Below are 22087 nucleotides of genomic sequence, written 5' to 3'. Positions count from 1 at the left end.
TCATATTTTTGCTGCTTGGCTGCTGTTGCATACCATGTATCAAAATGATAATATCGAAGGTTATCTCTGCCAATGCTACAAAAGCATATTTCTCTGATTATGAGAAGGTATACAACGATCTGGGATTGTGTAAAATAAACAGTATACAAAATGTTGTAAGGGGAAATGTGGAAAAATACTGAAGTCAACATGTTTTGTATTCTGTATTTAAAGGGTTAAGCAGAAAAATGTTCACGCAAACTGAAATGTTCTGGAAAATGTTGATCACTGAGGAATGCAGGAGTTAATCTTAAACTGCTGATAAAGTTAATGGTGCAAGAATAACTGTGGTACTGGCTGGTAAAAACAAGTAATCAAACTATCACTTCTAATTTATGTTCTGTGTGCTACGTGTATGTACGTGCAGGAGGGTCTATATAAGCAGAACTCAAAGTACAAGTAGCGAGACTGCTGGCATATTACTATCATGTAGCAGATCTCCATGCATGTAAAATAAAGCTGTTTTACTTGCTTACAAGAACTTGGTGTGATTCTTCCAGAATATGTTAGAAGAGTAAAATCTTTCGACAAAAACCCAGAACTTATTTAATAATCGCAAACAATAAAATAAGTATTCAGGTAACGCTTTCGTCTCTAACCTTGAGGCTTCTTCAGACAGAATACAATGTTCATCGTGTTACCCTGCTGCAGTCATCACACTTGGGTTATCATGTCGTCAGGTGGTCCCGCAGTCGGCCGGAATTCCAAAGTCTTGGTCCGGCGTCGGTTGCTGTTGCTTCTTCCCTGATGTCAGTGCGCCAGGGGTATATATAATGCATCCAATGCCATTTTCTTCAGTCTTTCTTGCCGCGCAGTGCCCGAAGCAGAAGCAGTTTGCAAGTGCCGGTCAGCCGACTCCTGAGATTTTCGAAGTCTAATCTCAGATCCGAAGTCTTCAATAAAGCTAAGTACCCCGTTGGGGAAACTTTTCTTGCCTCAGACCGATGTCAGAAAAAGTTAACAATTGTATTTCTTGTGGGAAGCAAATACCGCATGAGGATTTTCATTCTTACTGCATACCTTGCCTAGGCCCAAACCACGATGTCACTAGTTGTCGTTTTTGTGCTAGGTTTAATAAGCGTACTATAAAAAGACGCTTTGATTTCGCACGACACTTCTTCGGTAGAAAATTTAACTACACTATGCCATCGGAGCAACAGACTACTGGCATGCACAAAAAAACGCAAGGATAAGGACAGGCAGCCTAGACCCAAGCCAGACTCCGAGGCCTCGGCTGGTCCGGTCTCCGGTTCACCGGTCTTCAGTGAGGCTCCGACGCAGCCCCTGACTGCCGCAGATCTGGAACCCGAGACCGCTTCGGAACTTTTGGAGGAAAGTACTAGGCCGACGCAGCCATTTTGTTTAGCCCCTACCGACGACACTGCTGAAAAAGATGTCGGTGCTGCAGAAACACCTTCGGTTTCTGAAGGCGTCTTCAGACCGACGACGCTCACCATAAAAATGTATCCTAAGACTAAGACTCCTATTAAACCTAAAAAGACTGCACTTCAGTCCCCAGTTCAAGGCCCCATGCCTAAGAAACAGATGCTCAAAATGGCTGAAGATTTGATCTCCTTAATCAGGGGTTCCCAAACTCCACCAGCCAAAGGCCTAGACAAGAGGAAGATTATGCCTCCTCTGAACAAGTGTCTATTTCCTCAGGCTCCTCTGAGGACCAAGATTACTCCTCCTCTCCTTATGAAGATTCTGATGCTGAGGATTCTATTCCCTCAGCTTCTCCCCCTGAAGACTACTCCTTTGGGGAAACTTTACACACTATGAGGGAACATTTTCACTGGGAAGGTCAGGACTACTCTGACTCAAAGAAAAGGCGCAGAGAGTTTCTTTTACTCTCCCAGCACAGACCACTTGCCATCCCCCCAGTTTTAGACTTTGTGGATGATGTTTACTTAGAATCCAGTTTGAACCCAGATTCTCTGCCTCCTGCTCCGGCCAAACCTGACAGATACTATAGAGTGCCTGATTCCCACAAATTTCTTTATAAAAGCCCTGCTGCTGATCCAGAGACTGTCTTCCAGGGTCCCAAAGGGGCTAAGGCTTCTATGGCAAAAAATCCTGTACCCTCTGAAAGGGACTCCAGAGCACTAGACAGGTGGGGGAAAAAGGTTTACACCTCAGTCACTCTAGCTATGAGGGCACTAAATTGCCAGTTTCACATGCTAAAATATCAGCATTTTCTAATGTCTCAGTTAAAACAAAAAATGAGCACACTCCCTCAACAGTCTGAATTGAAAGAAATGCAGGATCTGTTGCATGCAACTGAACAGGTGGGCAAACATACTTTACAATGTGGGTTTGATTCTTTGGAGGCTTCCTGCAGAGCAGCTGTCACTGGGTCTGTTATACGTAGGCTTGCTTGGTTAAAGGAACAAACTCTGCCTGATCATGTTAAAGCAAAGCTTCTAGATGCTCCCTTACAGCAGGATGTTCTTTTTGGAGTTAAAGCAGAAGAAGTCTTAAAGAAAATGGAGGATAAGGCAAAAATCTATGCAGACAGTCAAAGATTTCCTACAGGTACAGCCCCCTCGCTTCAGCAGAAAGTGGCCAACAAAAAATTGGTCCTTTCCAGCTACTGACAGACCACAGAGGGGTAAATACAGATCTCCAAGAGGCAGGGCACAACCACAAGCCCAGTACAAACCTCGACACTGGGGCACTGCAGCACAGAAGGGAGGAGAAGACGGGTCCCAAACTACCAGAAGGCTAACTCAATGACTTGCACCTCATCTGGCCAAGCAACACTCTCTTGGCAGCCCCCTTGGGAGGAAAACTCGCACTTTTTTCAGACAACTGGCACATTGTCACAAAGGACACATGGGTCCTAGACATAATTTCACGAGGATACAGATTCCATTTTCACACCTTGCCAATGAAAAGAGGAATGCCAAACCTGCCACAAAATCAATGGGCAGAGGCACAAAAACAAATTACAGCTCTCGTGGACATGAGAGCCATTCAACTGGTACCTACTCGAGAGCAAGGCCAAGGATTTTACTCGAGACTCTTTCTAGTTCCCAGAAAGGACAATGCCTGGAGACCAATTCTGGACCTTTCAATTCTAAACACCTTCTTACAAGTACCCAAATTCAAGATGCTAACACTACACCAGCTACTTCCCATGTTGGGCAAGAAAGCATGGCTAGTAACGTTGGACCTCAAGGAGGCATACCTGCATGTCCCTATCAGACAAAGTTGCAGAAGATACCTCCGTTTCATTGCAGGTTTAACCCATTACCAATTCTCTGCACTGCCCTTTGGCTTATCTACTGCGCCCAGGGTCTTCACAAAATGCCTGGCACCAGTAATTGCATACTGCAGACAGAGGAATTCAAATATACCCATACCTGGATGACTGCCTCATCCAAGCAGAAAGCAAGGGCATCCTCTTACAGCATCTGGCTTTTGTAAAACATCTTCTAAGTTGCCTGGGGTACACAGTAAACGAAAAGAAATCAAAACTAGTACCCTCACAAAATATGACATTCCTGGGTGCCAGCTTGAATACAACGGCCCAGAAGGCTTATCTGACGCCAGGCAAACAACTACAACTGACTCAATATTTCAAAACAATGGCAACAAAGACCCAACTACCTGCAAGAAAAATTCTGCAGGCCTTGGGCTTCATGGCATCTTGCATACTACTAATACCATTTGCAAAGCTGCATATGAGGAAATTACAGCGTATGGTCTCAACACAGCCACAGCTTGGGCACAATGATATCTCATTCCCTGCCTACAACAGGAGTTTCTATGGTGGTCACTGGCATGTCACCTCAACAAGGGTCAGCCTTTCACCTTGCCCCCAACCAGGCAAACTGACAACAGATGCATCGGACTACGCCTGGGGGGCACACATGGCAGGACAGTGCGTACAAGGCGTATGGACTGCAGATCAAAGGAATCTGCACATCAATCAAAAAGACATGCTTGCAGTACAGAATGCCCTGACGGCCTTCAAGAATCTATTACATCTAGGGCAACTTACAATAAGGACGGACAACACCACAGTAATGTGGTACATAAACAAACAAGGGGGTACACACTCCTACCCTCTAAGCAGGCAAGCAATGACCTTGTGGAACACAGCTCTGGCCTACCAAGTTCAGTTACAAGCTCAATTCCTGCCAGGAAAAAAGAACACATTGGCAGACGACTTCAGCAGAAACATCATGGATCCCCAGGGGTGGAAACTGGATCCACAAGTATTTGCAATGATAACTCAAAAATGAGGCCTTCCAGACATAGACCTGTTTGCCACTCCTCAAAACTATCAACTAACAAAATTTTCTACAAGGACACTTCACCATCAAGCTTGGAAAGTGGACGCACTCTCATTCAGTTGGAAAAACCTGACAGTATATGCCTTCCCTCCATTGCCTGTCCTCACAAAGGTGCTTCTGAAAGTCAGAAAGGAGCGACCACGACTGATACTCATAGCCCCAGACTGGCCACGCCAGCACTGGTACCCACTACTGAGGAATATGGCCCAGGGCCCACCTTGGATTTTACCACAAATTGCCCATTTGCTCACACAGCAAAACAATCAGTATTCTTCACAGCCAGCTAAAAACCTTAAATCTGGCTGCATTGCAAATCACCTAAGCATCCAGCCAGCTCCTCTTTCCCAAGCAGTTATGGATGTTTTTCTGGAACAACATGGGACCTCAATTTTGTTCTGGAAAAACTCACGCTACCTCCCTTTGAACCAGCTTTCTCTGCAGATCTACAGTTCCTATCATGGAAGACTGCCCTGCTGCTAGCAATAACTTCAGCTAGAAGAGTCTCAGAGCTGCAGGCACTAATGGCAGTGGAACCTTTCCTCATTTTCCATCAAGACAGAGTTTCTCTACAAAGTAATCCTTCCTTCATGCCTAAGGTGGTTTCCAGTATGGCTTTAAATCAAACCATTCACTTACCCACCTTCTTCCCAAACCCACAGAACAAAGGAGAATGACTCCTGCATTCCTTGGACATTCACAGGCAACTTCGTTACTACTTGGATAAAACTAAGGCTTTCAGAAAATCTGACCAGCTCTTTGTATCCTATGCTACAGATTCACAAGGGAAGGCTATGTCAAAACAAACCATTTCCAAATGGATAGGACATTGCATTCATTTTTGCTATACCCATCATGGAAAACCAGTTCCTGCTGTCATTAGGCCCCACTCTACCAGGGCAACAGCTACATCTACAGCCTTCCTCAGGGGGGTTCCAACCAAGGAGAGTTTGGAAGCTGCAACTTGGAGTTCAGTACACACCTTTACCAAATACCATCACTTACCACTTTACTCTAAGACTAGGGCTGGCTTCGCCACTGCAGTTCTGCAGGGCCGCCTCTTCTAACCCTCTATAACTCCTCCGCCCATCCATAGCTTTGGGATTTTACCCAAGTGTGATGACTGCAGCAGGGTAACACAATGAACATAGATACAGTTTTGTACCTACCATAAATGTAGATGTTCGAGTGTACACCCTGCTGCAGTCCAGGTTACCCTCCCTCCATCCCCTCTGATCTAACTGACTAAATCTCTACAATACCTTCCTGATGTATTTGCTTATAGCTGGAGGGATTTTGTGTTTGTGCAAAAATTACTTAATTTGGTACTAATTACTGACCACCTTTTTGGGGGCACTTGACATCTGGGGCAAGAAAAACTGAAGAAAATGGCGTCGGATGCATTATATATACCCCTGGCACAAGAAGCGACAGCAATCCACACCAGACCAAGACTTTGGTATTCCGGCCGACTGCGGGACCGCCTGATGACAGGATAACCCAAGTGTGATGACTGCAGCAGGGTGTACACTCTAAGATCTACATTTATAGTAGGTACAAAACTGTACTTTTTGCATCACCACGCATTTATATAATACCTAGTCATGTGATTAAACTAGTTTAGTCCTTTAACCCTTTGTGTTTCAGGTAAGCAACAAAATCTTCTCTGTTGTTTAACCCTGGTGGATAACTAGCATTACGTTTAACTTGCCATAAATATTCTTTCCACCCTAATTCCTCCTCTGCATCAAACCTATTGACATACCATACAGCAGAATCTAATGCAATAAATTTAAAATCCACTTTACATTTGGATGAAATATAATGCTTGCTTAAACCATGTTTGTCATTACCAGCTGATATTCCATATCTGTGCTCATATAGTCTCTTGTAAAGCTCTCTGGTTGTTCTACCAACATAAAATGACTGACATGGCGTACATAGAGCTAAATATACAACAAACTTAAATTTGCAAGTAAATCTGCCTCTGATTTTGACTAACATGTTGCTCATCCTTATTTCTTCTATTGCAGTGTGGAAAGAACTACAAAAATAACAGTCGAGACATTTGAACATTCCTGTTTTTACACTGCCATTCAATTGTAAGCTTAAGTTTCTCTGAAAAAGTTCTTAAAAGGTTTGCCTCTTTTTCTCTACAAATATAAACTTATCGCCAACTGCTTTAGTTATTTCTGAACAACTGCTAATAATAACCCAGTTTCTTCTGATTATTTTCTTAGTCTAGTGAATCTGTACTGCTTGCTACTTGCATAGCCAAACAATAATCAACATTTTTGTTGTTCATGTTCTGATTGACTTCATTTTTCCTAATACTGCATACTACTTTCAGTTTATTTTCTACCATCTCCACTGGATAAGCACTGTGTATATATCTGTTGCATATGCTCTTACTTTCGTTCAGAAAGTCCTGGTCCTTTAAGGTGAGCCTATTTGCTCTCATTAGCTGCCCCTTCGCTGTATTTTGCTTCGTTCTGGTGGGTTGCATACTAGAATATTCTGAGAAAAAAAATGATGCATTTCTTTTTTGTACGTCTTGCTGATAAGGTTACCATTTTCTTTCGATATTGTCACATCTAAATAATTTATACTGTCGTCACTATATTCTGTTATATTTTAAAAAAAGAACGTAAAGTGTTGATGCGCTTATGAAACCTTTCAAGTGTATCAGTGTCCCACTCCACACCAAAAACACACCATCAGTAAAGCGTTTATACAAGAGAATATTGTTCAGATACATGCTGTTGAAAATGTGTCTTGTCCCACGCATGCATAAAAATATTTGCATAACTCGGTGCCATGGCAGCACCCATGGCCAACTCTGTTTGGCAGTACATGTTATTGTTAAACTCAAAATAGTAGTAACTGAGGATTATGTCTATAGCTTCTGTAATTAACTGTATAGTCTTAGTGGCAAAAAGCTTAGAATTAACCAGCTCCCCTCTTACTGTGTCCATATCCTCCTCATTGGGAATAACGGTGTATAAAGATTTAATATCCACTGTGACTAGAAAGTCTTTTTCACTAACTTCTAAATTTTCTATTTTTGTTAAAAAAACAAATGAGTCTCTGATGTATGAGCTGCCCTTTTCCACCTCTTTTTGCAAATGCTTATCAACAGAAGTAGCTAAACCTACAGTTTTGCTGTTACTATTGGGCTCAGCAGAGGGGTTACCAGGCCATAGGATGATGCAGGAGAGTGATGAAAGAGCTTAAAAAAGGTGTACAAGGGTAAATTAATATAGAGAAGAAAAACTGAGCAGAATATGAGAAGACCAAAGAAGGAAATTAGACTGCAAATTGATGACTTTGAGGGGCAGTGAAGGAGCAAAGGTAGTGGCTGGCTGGGGTGGTGATTCCGGCTGATGCAGGAGTGTTTTCACAGAGGATATTTAGTTTAGGCACTGTCAGCACTCTAGGGCTGAGGAAGTGAGGGTGATAGGCATATCTAACCCAGAAAGGAGGTTCTAAGGGCAAAGGAGGGGCTTGAACACAAAGAAGTGCATGGAAGGGTTAGCCTAATGAAAGGTAACAGGAGGGAATACCACATCCATGGAAAGGAGGGCAAGCCTTACATTTTAAAAGGAAAGGGAGGATATAGGATTTTGACAGGATACAGCTGATATGAGACTAAATGTTTACAAATAAAAGAATTCTTGGACGTTTAAGTGGATCATGTAAGGAGAAGACACGAGAGGGCAGTTCCCCCTGGAGAGGGATAACTGTTGATGCTGGTTGTCAAGATGTGTTTGCACAGGATGCTCCTCTGTAATGCAGTGAATTGGAGGGCTGGGTTTGAAAAACAGAGACTCCATACACACCAACCAGGATGCAAGAGAATTTAAGCGTCTCTTTGAAGAGTGGGGAAAGTTTCATGGCAGGGTAAAAGTGCAAGTTATTGATGATGGTAAAGTTGACTTGTATATTAAGTTAGACAGGAAGAATGGAAAGAGAGGAAATGTATAGTGTTTAACGAAGTTGTAACAATGCAGATGGAAAGGTGAGAGGAGTGTTGGAGAGAAGAAGATTAAGGAAAGGTGCAGTGTACTTGATGGAGGGCTCAAGACAGCAGGCTATTTAGGCTGCACTGATTCTTGGTCAATAAAAGTGAAACAGAAGAGTGGTAGAGATAACCCTTGATTTACTTATCTTTATCAGGTCATGGTGGAAGTAGACCTAAGCAGATCAGGGATTATCGGGTCGTGGTGGAGGTAGACCTAAGTAGATGCAGAGTTATCAGGTCATGCAGCATTGGTTTAAGATGTTCCTTTATGTGGGGGGAGTCGAGCAGTACAAAGGAATGACAATAAATGGAAACTCTAAATGACAGGCTGTTAACCTGGATGAATAACATAGAGCTTGGGAAAGTATGTGGTGGCTAAGGACATACTGTGTAAACAGGTGAGATGCCATTAAGGGAACATTTAAAGGGCCTAAATAAAGCAAGATGTGAGAAAAGAGAGAATAGAAACAGTCATGTAAGTTGGAAGAAGGGGTAAAAGGCATGCAGCTGTGGGCAGATGGAACAGTACATAAAGGAGGAATTGAGAATAAAATTGTAGATGGAATTGACTACTATTAGGGAGGAAGTGAGCGAGAGGGAGAGATTCAACATAGAAACCCATTTTGCATGGGTAAAGAACAAAGGGCTTTAGGATTATCTGTGTGAAGGGATATTTTAGAGCTACACAGTTAAGGCTGATATACATAATACAACCAAAGTGGAAAGGGGTGGTGATGAAGCAGCTGGGGAAGTACATGCAGATCTTTAAGGAGAATAACATCTAAAATACATAATATGTTCATAATATTGCAGAAAGTATTCTAAGAATTTAGCTAACATGGGAATAGAGAGAGGAGATTTTGCCAATAGGGATGACTGCAAGTAGGTGTGCAGAAAGTAGCAAGAGGAGGCTGGAATTTACTGGAGAAAATGGAAAAAGAACCAAGGTATTTGGAACAAATAACTAGAGATGGAAAGGTAATCGAGTGGGATAAAGCCAAGAAAAAGTTTCGATTCCAGGTTAAGAGACTGCCTTCCCTACCCGATTGATATTTGACTATAGGCAAAGAGAAAGGGACTGGGAAGCCCAAGTGAAAGACTTGCTCAGGCTGAGTTTTTTTTAATGAAATCTAGAACAGAAGGTACTGTTAAAAAGGGATAATTGGAATGACATGTAAAATAGTACATGGGAACTGTTGTAATCCATCAGGGGCTGAAAACATTGGAAGAGACTGGAAAAGCAGCTTACAATGAGGGACGTGTATGTCTCGCAAATATGCAGCAAGTTCAGAAGGTTTGGGATTTTTGCTTGGAAGTCTTTGCATAGGTATTTTTATACCCCAAATAGATTTCAAATTTTTCCTCAGGTAGATTGCAAATGTGCTATTGGAATAAAAATGGTAACCGGGAACAAATTGACATACTTTAAAAATTCTTTGCACAGTACTCTGTCAGAAATGTTGTGGGAGAAAATGGCTGTAACTAAGGAAATAATTCTTTTGAGCTGGGACACAGGATCTGAACTTCCTAGACATAGTAAGGCCTTATTAAGTTTGTCGTTCAGCTGTCAAAAATGCAGTTACTAGAAAATAGAAATAGGAGTCTAAACCAACTGCATTTGAATTATTGATTATTATAGAAGAGAGAACTGGGAACGAATCTTCAGAAAACAGATGGACAAATTACATAGAAATCAATTGAAATTGTGGAGCAGTGAATGCAGAATAAATTTCAGTAGGAGGGGCAGTGAGATTTTAGGGAAGGCAGGAATTGGGGCAATTTATGCAATGTTGGACAGTTATAAGGAAAGAAAATACTTATGTAATACATAATGTATGTACATGAAAAATGTTAATAGGGTTTTTCTTTTTATTAGTGTATGTGTGTACAAGTCTTAAGTGATAATTTAGCATTTGAAAAAGTGATGCAGTTTAGTGTGATTGAATATATTAAAACTCCATCTGTTAAAACTATTCTGTTTCTCTAATAAGACCCAAAGCATTATGATTTGGGGTAAACAGTTCTTTTTGATTTTTTTTTTGTCTGATGAAGTTTGCTTAACACAGTAAATGAAAGTGCTAACCTTTATTTTGGATTTCAGTGTGGTTTGTCCTTCATTTTGTGCGTTTTACCAATTCCTTTTAGTAGCACACAACTTGTTGTCGTGAATCTGTTTGCCCTGTACTATTTGCTTTTAGCTTCTTTGGCTTTTAATTGCTAAACAGGCTCCACTGTTAGTACAGTAGATGCACTGCTTATGTAAGACCATTGTGATATTACTGATGGGGTTCCTCCTCTATCCCACTGTTATGTGACTATGAATTTTAGTGTATGTATGCGTGTGTGCATGTGTATATACTTTTTCAGGGTTGGAGAATGCAGGGGGCTTGATTATTTTGGTCTTTTTTTCCTTTGTTTGGATAATTACTATTAATTCATTTGGATGTCATGGCCTACTGATCTGTTCAAACCTTTTGTCCCTTTTCGCTCCCCGTACCCATCATTCCTCTCTTCCCATAAGTGGAATGGACAGTGCAGTTGGTCTTACTTGCCTTAGGCCTTTGGAAGTTGCCTTAGTACATAAGCTGCATGCTACATGGCCTTAAATTTTGATGCATCTGCTTCAGGGTTAATTGAACTCTATAATGTATTGTACTGTTTTTCTCTCTCTACCACACTTGGATATTTATTATTCTTGTCTCTTAGTGGGGTGTTACCTTACTGTTGTCTTAACTTTGTAAAGAATGGGAGATATTTGGCAGGGCATGTACATATGTATAAACTTTTGGCACCTCCTGACACATAATTTTACTCAATCACCATGGAAAGTAGACCCTTTTTAGTACAATACTGGTGTTACAGTAGCACTTAAATTATTACATTTATACGTCAATGACTGGGCACAACAAGCCAGTCGATTATTAAGCACAGATATATGCCCCGGACAGATTAAAGGACATGAATACATGCAGGGGACTCTGTACTTTAATTCCTGCAGTGAGATGCGATGTTAGCCAGAGTGTGCAGCATCTGGTAAGACTTAACCGCACCCCCGCCCCCCTGGATTACAACAGTGAACAAGAATCCACATAGTGCCTTTTTCAGACCTTTCAAAAGATATAAACAAATAAGCAGGATAAAACGTGTCATTGGGGTGGATTTAAAAAAATGAAGTTTTTACCTGTTTGGAGAATGTTAGTATCTGTATTGTTCGTCATACATGGCTTAAAATTTGAAAATCCCTATCACAAATTCCAGACTACAACTCTCTTCAGTGATGAAAAATGGGCGGGATGGTCCATGGTTTGAAAACAGCATGAGACCCAAGGTAGACTTGCTGTGTACGTGTGTTAGAATGGGAAAGGAGACAGAGTTGGAGAAGCAAGACAAAAGCACCGATTTTATTACTGGCTGATAACCCACAACTGGACAGGCAGGTGCGGACTAGACATTATTTGGAACAATATAGTTACAGGAGAAGGGTTGTTGATGTTTTAAATATGAAAAGTTTTTTAAGAGGACACGCAAGTAGGAAAAGGTGATTTATTAATATGCAGTCTGGTTCCAGAAAGGAAAAGCAGGAAAGGGGTTGATGCAGAGAGGAGGAGAAAGATAAAACCAGGTTTGAGGAATGTCCATCAGTGGCGTAACAAACATAGATGTATACACACAAGTGGTTTATAAAGATCGATGAGAAAAAAATATGTGAAAAGAGTGATTCTTTGATTGTTTAATTCTGAAATCACTGTATCATGCTCTGTACTATTTTCAAGTTTTATTGTGCCTCTGTACTCTTACTATGTCTAACTTTCCAGTTTATATGTTGTTTTATTCATTCATATTTAATTCTATGTAATTTTATAAATGTTTTTTTGTAATTTTATGCATTATTTTGTTAAATTAGAGCTTTTCTGTCTGGCCCTTCACTGAAAATGGGCTAGCTTGGCCCAGTGGACTTTCCCAATAAACAAATGCCAATAAATAAATAATAAATAAAAATATTTAGGGTAGTATTATTAGTTTTACTTGACTTGGGATTTAATACTTGGGGTAGTAGTGATATTATATTTATAATACATGATGATCCACACGTAGAATGAGTCATTGTCAGGATAGTATAGAAGAAATGGATATCGGTGTATCCAGTAGTGAGGGATCTTGTATGGTATTGAGCTGCTCTGACCATAGTACACATCTCTTCCCTACACAGTATCTAAATATTACTGTAGTGTTTGCCAGTAATTGTCTCAGCAGGCTGGGCTGTCATAGGGAGTACATGTATGCATTTTTATTCCCATTTATGAAAGGAAGCATAAATAAAATGTATTCATCAACTGTGTGAAAACAGAATTAAAATTTAGTAATATATTATGATCACCATATTAGAAAAGAAAGATTTCAAAAATTGAAATAATTTAAAAGCTCCTTAGTAGAAAGATTAGAATCAAATCTGGGTAATCATACTTCCAAAACATTAAGAAATTAGACATAGCATTGACCCTGTCTCATAGTGGGTGACAACCTGACTGGGACTAGTGGCTCGGGCACTGGATGGATTGAGATGGGGAAGATGGGAGTGGCTGCTCAACGCCAGCTCACCCATACTGGGTGGAAAAAGGTTCTGGGACCTGCTGCACTACTGTACTTCACACGAGGATTTAGGGACTGCTTGTAGCACTTGATTTGCTCCAGTGATTCATGCAACATGTAAACAAGGTAGGGCAGTCCAGGTGCTTCAACATGTAAACAAGGTAGGGCAGTCCAGGTGCTTCAACATGTAAACAAGGTAGGGCAGTCCAGGTGCTTGCAGAGACGCATAAAGTGAGCCTTCCTTATAATATTGGCTTCAGCAGTAGCCACCAGCTGCTCGGGGAAGGAGACCGGTAAAGCAGGAGAGGCAGCCTCACATGAGTGAAGCTCTGTTGGCTCTCCACACTCTCTCCTCAAAAGGAATGAGACTGATTATCTGTCCCCCTGAGTCAGGAGATGAATAGGCCATTGATCGATCACCCTCATTGGGGTGGAATAGATCATAGAGCTCTCAAATTCACTGGGGGTGGAGTAGGTCGTAGTGCTGTCACCCTCACTGTGGGTGGAATGGGTCGCAGAGCTTTTGTCCTCACTGGGGGTGGAATGAATCGTAGAGCTTTCACCCTCACTGGGGGTGGAATAGGTCATAGAGCTGTCACCCTCACTAGGGGTGGAAGGGGTTGTAGAGCTCTCACTGTCACGGGGGGGGGGGTGAAGGGATCCTAGCATGCTCATCCTCACTGCAGATGGAAGGGATCATAGAGCGCTCACCTTCACTGGGGGTGGAGGGATTCATAGAGCTGTTGTCTTCACTGGAGATGGCAAGGCTCATAGATCTGTCCTTTACCTGTGGAAGGATTTGTCTGGATTTCACCTCAGTGAGGTAACCAGTGGCAGAGAGCAAGTGCTAAAAAATTACAATTGGTAGTTAAGCAATAAAAGCAGATGCTAAGTAACATTTTCAAGACTACAGTTCATGGTTTCTTCTTGGAAAATGTGGGTTTGAGCAAGATCTAATATTTTAAACATTGAAGCTAAGAGTAACACTGAACAGAAATAGGAAAACAATACCAAGGCTGTTCGGAAGGTTAATTTTCTAAATTGTTCTTACAATTTACTAATTCTAAGTGTAGATAATTTCATGGAGAATTATGATTGGGTCTCCAGTCATAATAAAGTTGTAACCTGCGCAAGAAATGGGTGTCAAGAAATTGAAAATGAGAAAAGTGAAGCTCGATAGGTGAATCTTTACATTCTTTTTAAATTTTATCTGAACATTTAATGACCTAGTTATTTTGTTTTTTTTTTCTCTGTAAAACTACTTAAGAAATGAGTGCCAAATCCAGAAAGTGCCAAATTAGTAAATTCCTTTTAAAAAGTTTAGGAGTGGCCAGGGGCATAGCCAGTATTTTTGAAAATGTATACCAATTTGCAGAACAATGTCCTCTTCCAAGCATAGCTGTCTTAACCACACTAGGTAATGGAGGTTTCTGAAGAGCATATTTTATAGTAATGAAAAGACAGGCTAAAGCAAAAAAAAAAAAAAAAAAAAAAGGCCAGTCAACATAATTTGTAACTAAATAAAATAAAAGCTATGCTAGAATTTGTAACTTATTAAAATAAAAGGTCTGTAAATATGGCAGTCCTTTTTAAAATTTAAATTACAACACATCTCATTGAACAAAGTGGACAAATTATTCCAAAAAGCATTCACTGGTGCATTTGGTGTATGCATGCCATTGCAGTAAGGGTCTCACCTCAGTATTTTTCAGTCAGAGTGGGTTTCAGAAAGTATCGTACTTCATCTGCCTTACAGGACTGACATGTGATGCCTGAATGCATATTAAGAGACCACCCTCAGTAATGATGAGATACTAATGCATTATCAAACAAAGCAGAAATCAGTGCTGCCAGTATGTGTGCTTGTAGATGCGTCCTAATAAAACATATGTTGAACTTAGAAACATCCCACATCAGAAGCCTTGCATTTTAGCCAGCAATGCTAAGAACCTCAGGCACCTGACTTCCACTGACTACCAAACCTCTCCTGGTAGCTCACATCTACAGTGTGTCATCAGGACATTCTATGGAGGGATACATATGTCAGTACCAAGTGTATAATCTAGTAGCCTTCACTAAATTTGACCACAGCTGTCTACTGCATTTACATATTCATTTATAAATCTTGGGCAGCTTATTTAAGAAGCAAAACAAGAAGACAAGATGGCAGATGCAAGATAAAACTGCAAGCAATATTCAAATAAACCTATATCAAAAAGTCTTCCTCCTAAAAGCAGTTTGTGTTTTGCCTACATTTTGCCTGTTTGACTGGCCTAGCACTGCCTTACTAATTCATCCCAATATATGATACCTGTGTGTGATTACACAGAGGCGTCTCAAAAGGAGAATACCTGTGCATTTTAACTGACTACTGGTTTTAAGTGCCACCACTGAAACTGGTGAGTCGGGGGTGGGGATATGAGTGTGCATTTCTGTAGGAAATTAACATACGTGTGTGTACCTGGGCAGTTGCACTGGAGGAAATGGGTAGTGAATAGGAGTGTGGGTGAAAGGGTGAGTGTTGACTGTTAGGTGGGGGGTGGGCTTGTTAATGAACGGACATTTTTGAGGAATATGCAGTGGTATCTGAATGTGAAAGAGTGTAAGGGGTTGCCTTTGCCAACATGATGAACAGTTTGCTAAGGAAGAACTCTATTACTGTTAAGTGTGACAGTGCTAATGTAACCTAAAATGTGATTCAGAGACATGCAAATGAGCTGATAATGAGGCTGTTTCTAAGCTGCATTTTCTCATATTTGTGGTAATTGACATACCTGCAGTTGACAATTTCTACGAGCATTTTTTCTGAATCCTGAGGCTGATGTATAGAGCAGACATTATAGTTTGTGATGTAGTCTTTCAAAACTGGAAAATTTGGATGAATAGTAGTAAAGTAAAAGAATTGTAGATGACAAGCCATTATTAATCAACAAGAAAAAATGTATTGATATGCTTGAGGGTTCAACTAACATCAGTGCAGTCAAAGCTAGTTATGTATGCAGTACATATGAACAATGTAGATTTAATTCTAATGTAATAGTCTTTTTTTGTGTAAATAAGGAAAGGTCATATGAAGCTCCTGGTAATTTTTACTGTAAATCCAGATGCGTGATTTATCTTGGTTGCTGTCACTTTAGAGTTTTTATGTAGGGAAGACACATCATAGTCTGCAAAAAAGAATCTACAAAACGCAATTATGCAATTAGTATCAGAAAATATAAAAATGCATTTTATTTTGACATGCACTAATTTGCTGAAATCCTCAAGACTTCTGTTTTTTGTGATGGATGTATGATGTAAGGAATGGAAATCTTCATAATGTATTGGATTTTGAAGCACATCTGTGACAAGATTCTTAATGCATCAGTATTTCCAGGTCTTAACAATCATATTCATTTTAAAGCAGGTTTGAAAAATAGCCCACTGAAACTGTTAATTTTTTTTAATTCAGTCTTTTCCCTGTCATAGGATTTTTATCACGTTTTTACTATTTAATGTGCTGTATTGGACTGTTTCACCAGTCTGAAGAAGTCTGTTTAATCGAGATGAAAATGCTTACTACTACGAGTTTGTTTGGATCTGCATTTGCTTTATAAAATTGAGGTACTTTATTATTCCTTACTATATAACCTGTACTGGGGATAAAGCCCAGAGTATGGCCCAGGGAACTTTTTGATATAGGTTTATTTGAATGTTGCTTGCAGTTTTATCTTCATCTGCCATCTTGTCTTCTTGTAGCTCAGGCGAGTGATGATGCAGACAGGTAAGATAACCATGCCTATCCTGGGGGTCGATGTGTGTGCTTGGTTTCACCATCACAGTCGATCCTCAATGGAGGAGTGAGTTGCATGTAGGGGTGTCATGCACAAGGGGGTAAGATGCAGCTGAGCCATACGTGCAGGCTACACCCACCAGTATGACTGATTGATTGCACACTTGTTCTAGGATGGGATGGGTGCTTGCAGTGAGTCATTAGTGGCAAAAATACCTCAGCAGCTGCATGAAGCTGTCCCAGGAAGCCTCATTGCTCTGAACATGGGTTGAGGTTGGTCTGCAGGAGGCTAGTCCCAGTAGCAGCTGATGGCCACCCGTAGGGATCCAGTAATGCCTTGCAAAAAATACTGCTGTGTGCTTTTGAGTTGGACTGTTTTCAGTGGGAACACCTCAGAATGTATCATTGTTTGGGTGTTAGGTAAAAGATGCGAGGATGAGTATCTAATTCATTTATTTCTCTTTAAGGTTCCCATCATTCGTGGTAGTGGCTCCAACACCCTGACCTTTGAATTTTGGAATTCTGAACCACATAATGTTTTGGATGAGGCACCTGTTCCATCACAGAAAGACTTCAGTTATAAAGGTAACATTATACAGTGTGTGTGTGTGTGTGTGTGTGTGTGTGTGTGTGTGTGTGTGTGTGTGTGTGTGTGTGAAAATAAAAATGCATAAATACATGTGTGTGTTTGTGTGTGTGAGAAAATAAAATTGCATAAATACATGTGTGTGTTTGTGTGTGTGTGAGAAAATACAAATGCATTAATACTTGTGTGTGTGTATTATTCTGTGTGTGTGTGTGTGTGTGTGTGTGTATATATATATATATATATATATATGTATATATATGTCTAGATACACACACACACACTTGTATTATTAGTGGACCACCACAAATTATAGACATTATTCTCCAGTATCACAAGGCTTTTATTCAAAATGTTTGCATGCACATTAAAAGTATTATATTAATAAATATCAGGATGCTGTATAAGGTGTTTGACCCACGGTGGTGGTGCCGTGGTAGCATTGTTACCTCACAGTAAGACGCTGTCCGGTTCGATTCTCAGCTAGAGCGTCTTCTGCGTGGAGACATGCGTGAATGGGCGTACCTTCATTGAAGGTTGTGCATCAGGGCAGGTAACTCGGCACGTAAAATTCAACTACTAATCATTAGCGGACAGGAGTTCTGCTGTGGTGACCCCTAACCGGGAAAAGCACAAACAACATGCTGTATAAGGTGTTTGGGTAATAGCATATTGCACTTGCAAGTGAAGCTAGAGCTGGGACTTTCTTAGATATTCAGTTATGTAAGTACTATACTTTTTATGGAGAGGAGTTTCATTTTAAGTATTTGCAGATGTGTTCAGACGGATGCATTCCTCCTTGGCACACAGCCCCCCCCCACACGCACCCCTATACACACACACACAGAGGCACCCCCTCCCCCCCACACACACGCACCCCTATACACACACACACGCACCCCTATACACACACACACACACACACACACACACACACACACACACACAGAGGCACCCCCCCCCCACAAGCACCCACAGACACACCCCCACAGACACACACAAAGGTGAATAGAAAATGGATTTAAAACAGATGGAGACATTGTCAGAAAAAAGTAATTGAGAATGAGTACAGTAAATAATTTAAGACGTTTGGTTATATTGTAATTCCTTTTGAAGTAAAACTTGCAGTAAGAATAATAAGTGACAGACATATGAAGTATCACCATTCCTACTAGATGGAGTGATAGTAACATGTTTGTGTAGAAGGAGCACTTGTGTGTGTTAAACGTGGTGCACAAACAGGAAAGATACTGTGCTGTTAATGGGCTCTGTGGGATTGTGAGCGTATGCGTGCATGTGAATATCATGTATGAAAGTTCAACCACAAAAAAGGTGGTTAAGTAAGGTGCAGGTGTACATTTGTAAATAAACACAAGTAAATTTAATTTATGCATATCATACACTGCATGCATTTTAACCTGATTCAGATGCTGCAACATATGTAACATGGAGTTAACTAAATCTTGCGTGTTTCTTGGACCCTGATCAAATCAACCAAATATGAGATAAAAATAGCCACCCAGGCAAAGGCTAACCAGAAACCCTTCTTTTGACTACATTAGAAACCTGAGAAGCCTTGCATAGCTAATAAAAAATCATATCCCATACTCAGAACTAGGGGACGTTGCCAATTTACTATCAGACAAATTTAGCTCCAGTTTCACTCTCCCCTTTCCTGGTATCACACATTTGCATTTACACTGACCCCCCCCCCCCTTAAAAATCTGTCAACAACAAGTCTTCAAGGTACTCTGTAAGAAAAAAATACTTCTACTCGGCTGAATGACATACCAGGCTGCTTGCTGGTCAGCCTGAAACATGATTTGTCAGACCCCCTTTGGAAAGGTATTCAGTATCAACCTCAAAACAGACTTCTTGCTGGAGGAATGGAGGACAAAAATAGTCATTGCTTTGTACAAAGGTGGGGTTGGACAGGCCTGGGTAAATATAGCCCCATAAGTCTGATCAGAATTGTCTGTAAGACTATGGGAAGGATCGTTATGGAATTAATAAATAAAAATATAAATAATCTACAGACTCTCAACCTGAGCCAGTTTAAATTCATCAAGAGAAGATCTTGCCTGCTTAACCTGGTTGACTTCTTAAAAAACATACTGTAGTAATGGATTAGAGCAAATCAGTGCACACTGCATATCTAGACCTTGCAAAGGAGTTCATAAATCTCGTAGATAAACTCTCTGAGCCAAATGTAAATCACTTTTGTAGCCCATTGGATAGCAAATTGGCTCACAAACAGAACCCGGGAAATAAAGATTAAAAAAAAAGTCTTTCTGCTTTTCCTGGTTAGGGGTCACCACAGGGGATCACCGGTCCACAGATTGATTGGCAGTGGTGTTTTTACTTGTGTCAAGTTGCCAGCCCCAGCGCCCAACCTTCACAAAAGGCACATGCATACACACACACACCTACCTGCATGCCTTTGAAATTCATTCGACAGCAGGGAAGACATGCAGACTCCACACAGAAGGAGCTCCCGCCGAAAATTGAACTGGAGAACTTCTTGGTGTGAGGAGACCATGCTAACTTCTGCACCACCGTGGCCAATAGAAACCAGGAAATAAAGGTAGGAGGTGAAAAAGACCTGTCACTAGCAGTGTACCCCAGGGGTTCAGTCCTTGGACCCACCTGTCTTTGGTATTTACTTTTTGGATGTCTAAGCTAGTGTTTAAGGCTTGTGGCTAACCAGGTCTGTAGATGACTGCAGACTTGGTAACATTATTAACTCAAGGGCTTGCCCCAAACAGATAGCTAGTGTCAAAACCATAGACTAAAACTAAATGCTAAGAAATGTATAATTATATCCTTCAAGTATGACTCCCCTTGTAGCTATCCCATTGACAACACTCCCCTGAAAACTGGTCTTGTAGTCTGTGATGTGGGAACCCATGTCAGCAATGAACTGTCCTTTGATCATCATGTATCCACTGTTCTAAGAAAGCTCTTTTTCATTGCACAGCTTTATGCAAAGATGTGGCATCAATATCCAGGGATGTAATTGTTCTGCTGTACTTGGGCACTCATTAGACTGATTGAGTGCAACTTCCATTTCGCTATGTACTTCTCACAGCTAGAATGACCACAATGTTTCCTCACTTTGATCATCACCGGCCTAAATCGTAGCAACTAAGTAGACCATCTCAAAGTCTTGTCCCTCTTACTGCTGTCATACAGAGTAATGAGATGTGACCTGTGCTTCATGTAAAGCCTCAGACCCTGTGCTGTCAGACCTGTTGCACATTAGCTAGTCCAGTGTTGGCAGAAACACCCATTCATGGATACCCCAGTCTCTTCTACAACATAAATAGAACATGTTGGTGTGATAGGTATATATCGTGGAGAATTCCTCTTTTGTGGAACCATCTTCCACTCCATGTAAAACTTAATTTGGATGAATGGATGGGAAGCTGTAAACTCATCTCCATTTAGCATCCCTTTTCCTCATGGATAGGGCTAACAAATAAGATGCTCATCATGTTACCCTGCTGCAGTCATCACACTTGGGTTATCCTGTCGTCAGGTGGTCCCACAGTCGGCCGGAATTCCAAAGTCTTGGTCCGACGTCGGTTGCTGTCGCCTCATCCCTGACGTCAGTGTGCCAGGGGTATATATAATGCAACAGATGCCATTTTCTTCAGTCTTTCTTGCCGCGCGGTGCCCAAAGCAGAAGCAGTTCACAAGTGCCGGTCGGCCGACTCCTGAGATTGTCGAATTTAAATTTCAGACTGAAGTCTTCTATAAAGCTAAGTACCCCATTGAGGAAACTTTTCTTGCCTCAGACCGATGTCAGAAAAAGTTAACGATTGTATTTCTTGTGGGAAGCAAATGCCTCATAAAGATTTTCATTCTTACTGCATAACTTGCCTAGGCCCAGACCACGACGTCACTTCTTGTTGGTTTTGTGCTAGGTTTAATAAGCGTACTATTAAAAAACTATTTGATTTTGCACAACACTATTTTGGTAGAAAATTTAACTACAACATGCCGTCAGAGCTACCGACTACTGGCGTGCACAAAAAGCGCAGGGATAAGGACCGACAGCACAGGCCTAAGCCAGATTCCGAGGCCTTGGCTGATCCGGTTCTCAGTGAGGCTCTGACGCAGCCCCTGACTACTGCAGATCCGGAACCCGAGACCGCTACGGAAATTTTGACAGAATGCACTAGGCCGACGCAGCCTTTTACTTCAGGCTCTTCCGACGACTTTGCTTCTAAAGACGTCGGTGCTACAGAAACGCCATCGGTTTCTGAAGGCGTTTTCAGACTGACTACTCTCACCATTAAAACGTTTTCTAAGTCGAAGACTCCTAAATCTAAAAGGACTGCGCTTTAGTCGCCTGTTCAAGGCACTATACCTAAGAAACAGATGCTCAAAATGCCTGAAGATTTGATTTCTTTAATCAGGGGTTCACAGCCCCCTCCTGGCAAAAGGCCTAGACAAGAGGAAGATTCTGCTTCCTCTGAGCAACTGTCCATTTCTTCAGACTCCTCTGAGGATCAAGGCTATTAGTTCTCTTCTTATGAAGATTCTGATGCTGAGGACTCTATTCCCTCAGCTTCTCCTCCTGAGGACTACTCTTTTGGGGAAACTTTACACACTATGAGGGAACATTTTCACTGGGAAGGTCAGGACTACTCTGATTCCAAGAAAAGGCTCAGAGAGTTTCTTTTACTCCCCCAACACAGACCTCTAGCCATCCCACCTGTTTTGGACATTGTGGATGATGTCTATTTAGAATCCAGTTTCAACCCAGACTCTCTACC

General features: G+C 41.2%; 1 protein-coding gene across 3 annotated transcripts in view; it reads left to right on the top strand.

The window, feature by feature from the left end:
* Positions 1-22087, top strand: part of SORBS3 (sorbin and SH3 domain containing 3) — a 1673489-nt gene that overhangs the window by 58460 nt on the left and 1592942 nt on the right. For all 3 annotated transcript variants that reach the window (XM_044082929.1, XM_044082928.1, XM_044082927.1), the window contains exon 2: positions 17188-17305. In XM_044082929.1, the coding sequence (XP_043938864.1) occupies positions 17188-17305 (118 nt within the window). The remainder of the gene's footprint in view (positions 1-17187; positions 17306-22087) is intronic.

This window comes from Protopterus annectens, chromosome 9.part0 (genome assembly GCF_019279795.1).
Source record: "Protopterus annectens isolate FY-2018-M chromosome 9.part0, PAN1.0, whole genome shotgun sequence".
Taxonomy (NCBI): domain Eukaryota; kingdom Metazoa; phylum Chordata; order Ceratodontiformes; family Protopteridae; genus Protopterus; species Protopterus annectens.
This window is presented reverse-complemented; position numbering and strand designations above follow the sequence as displayed.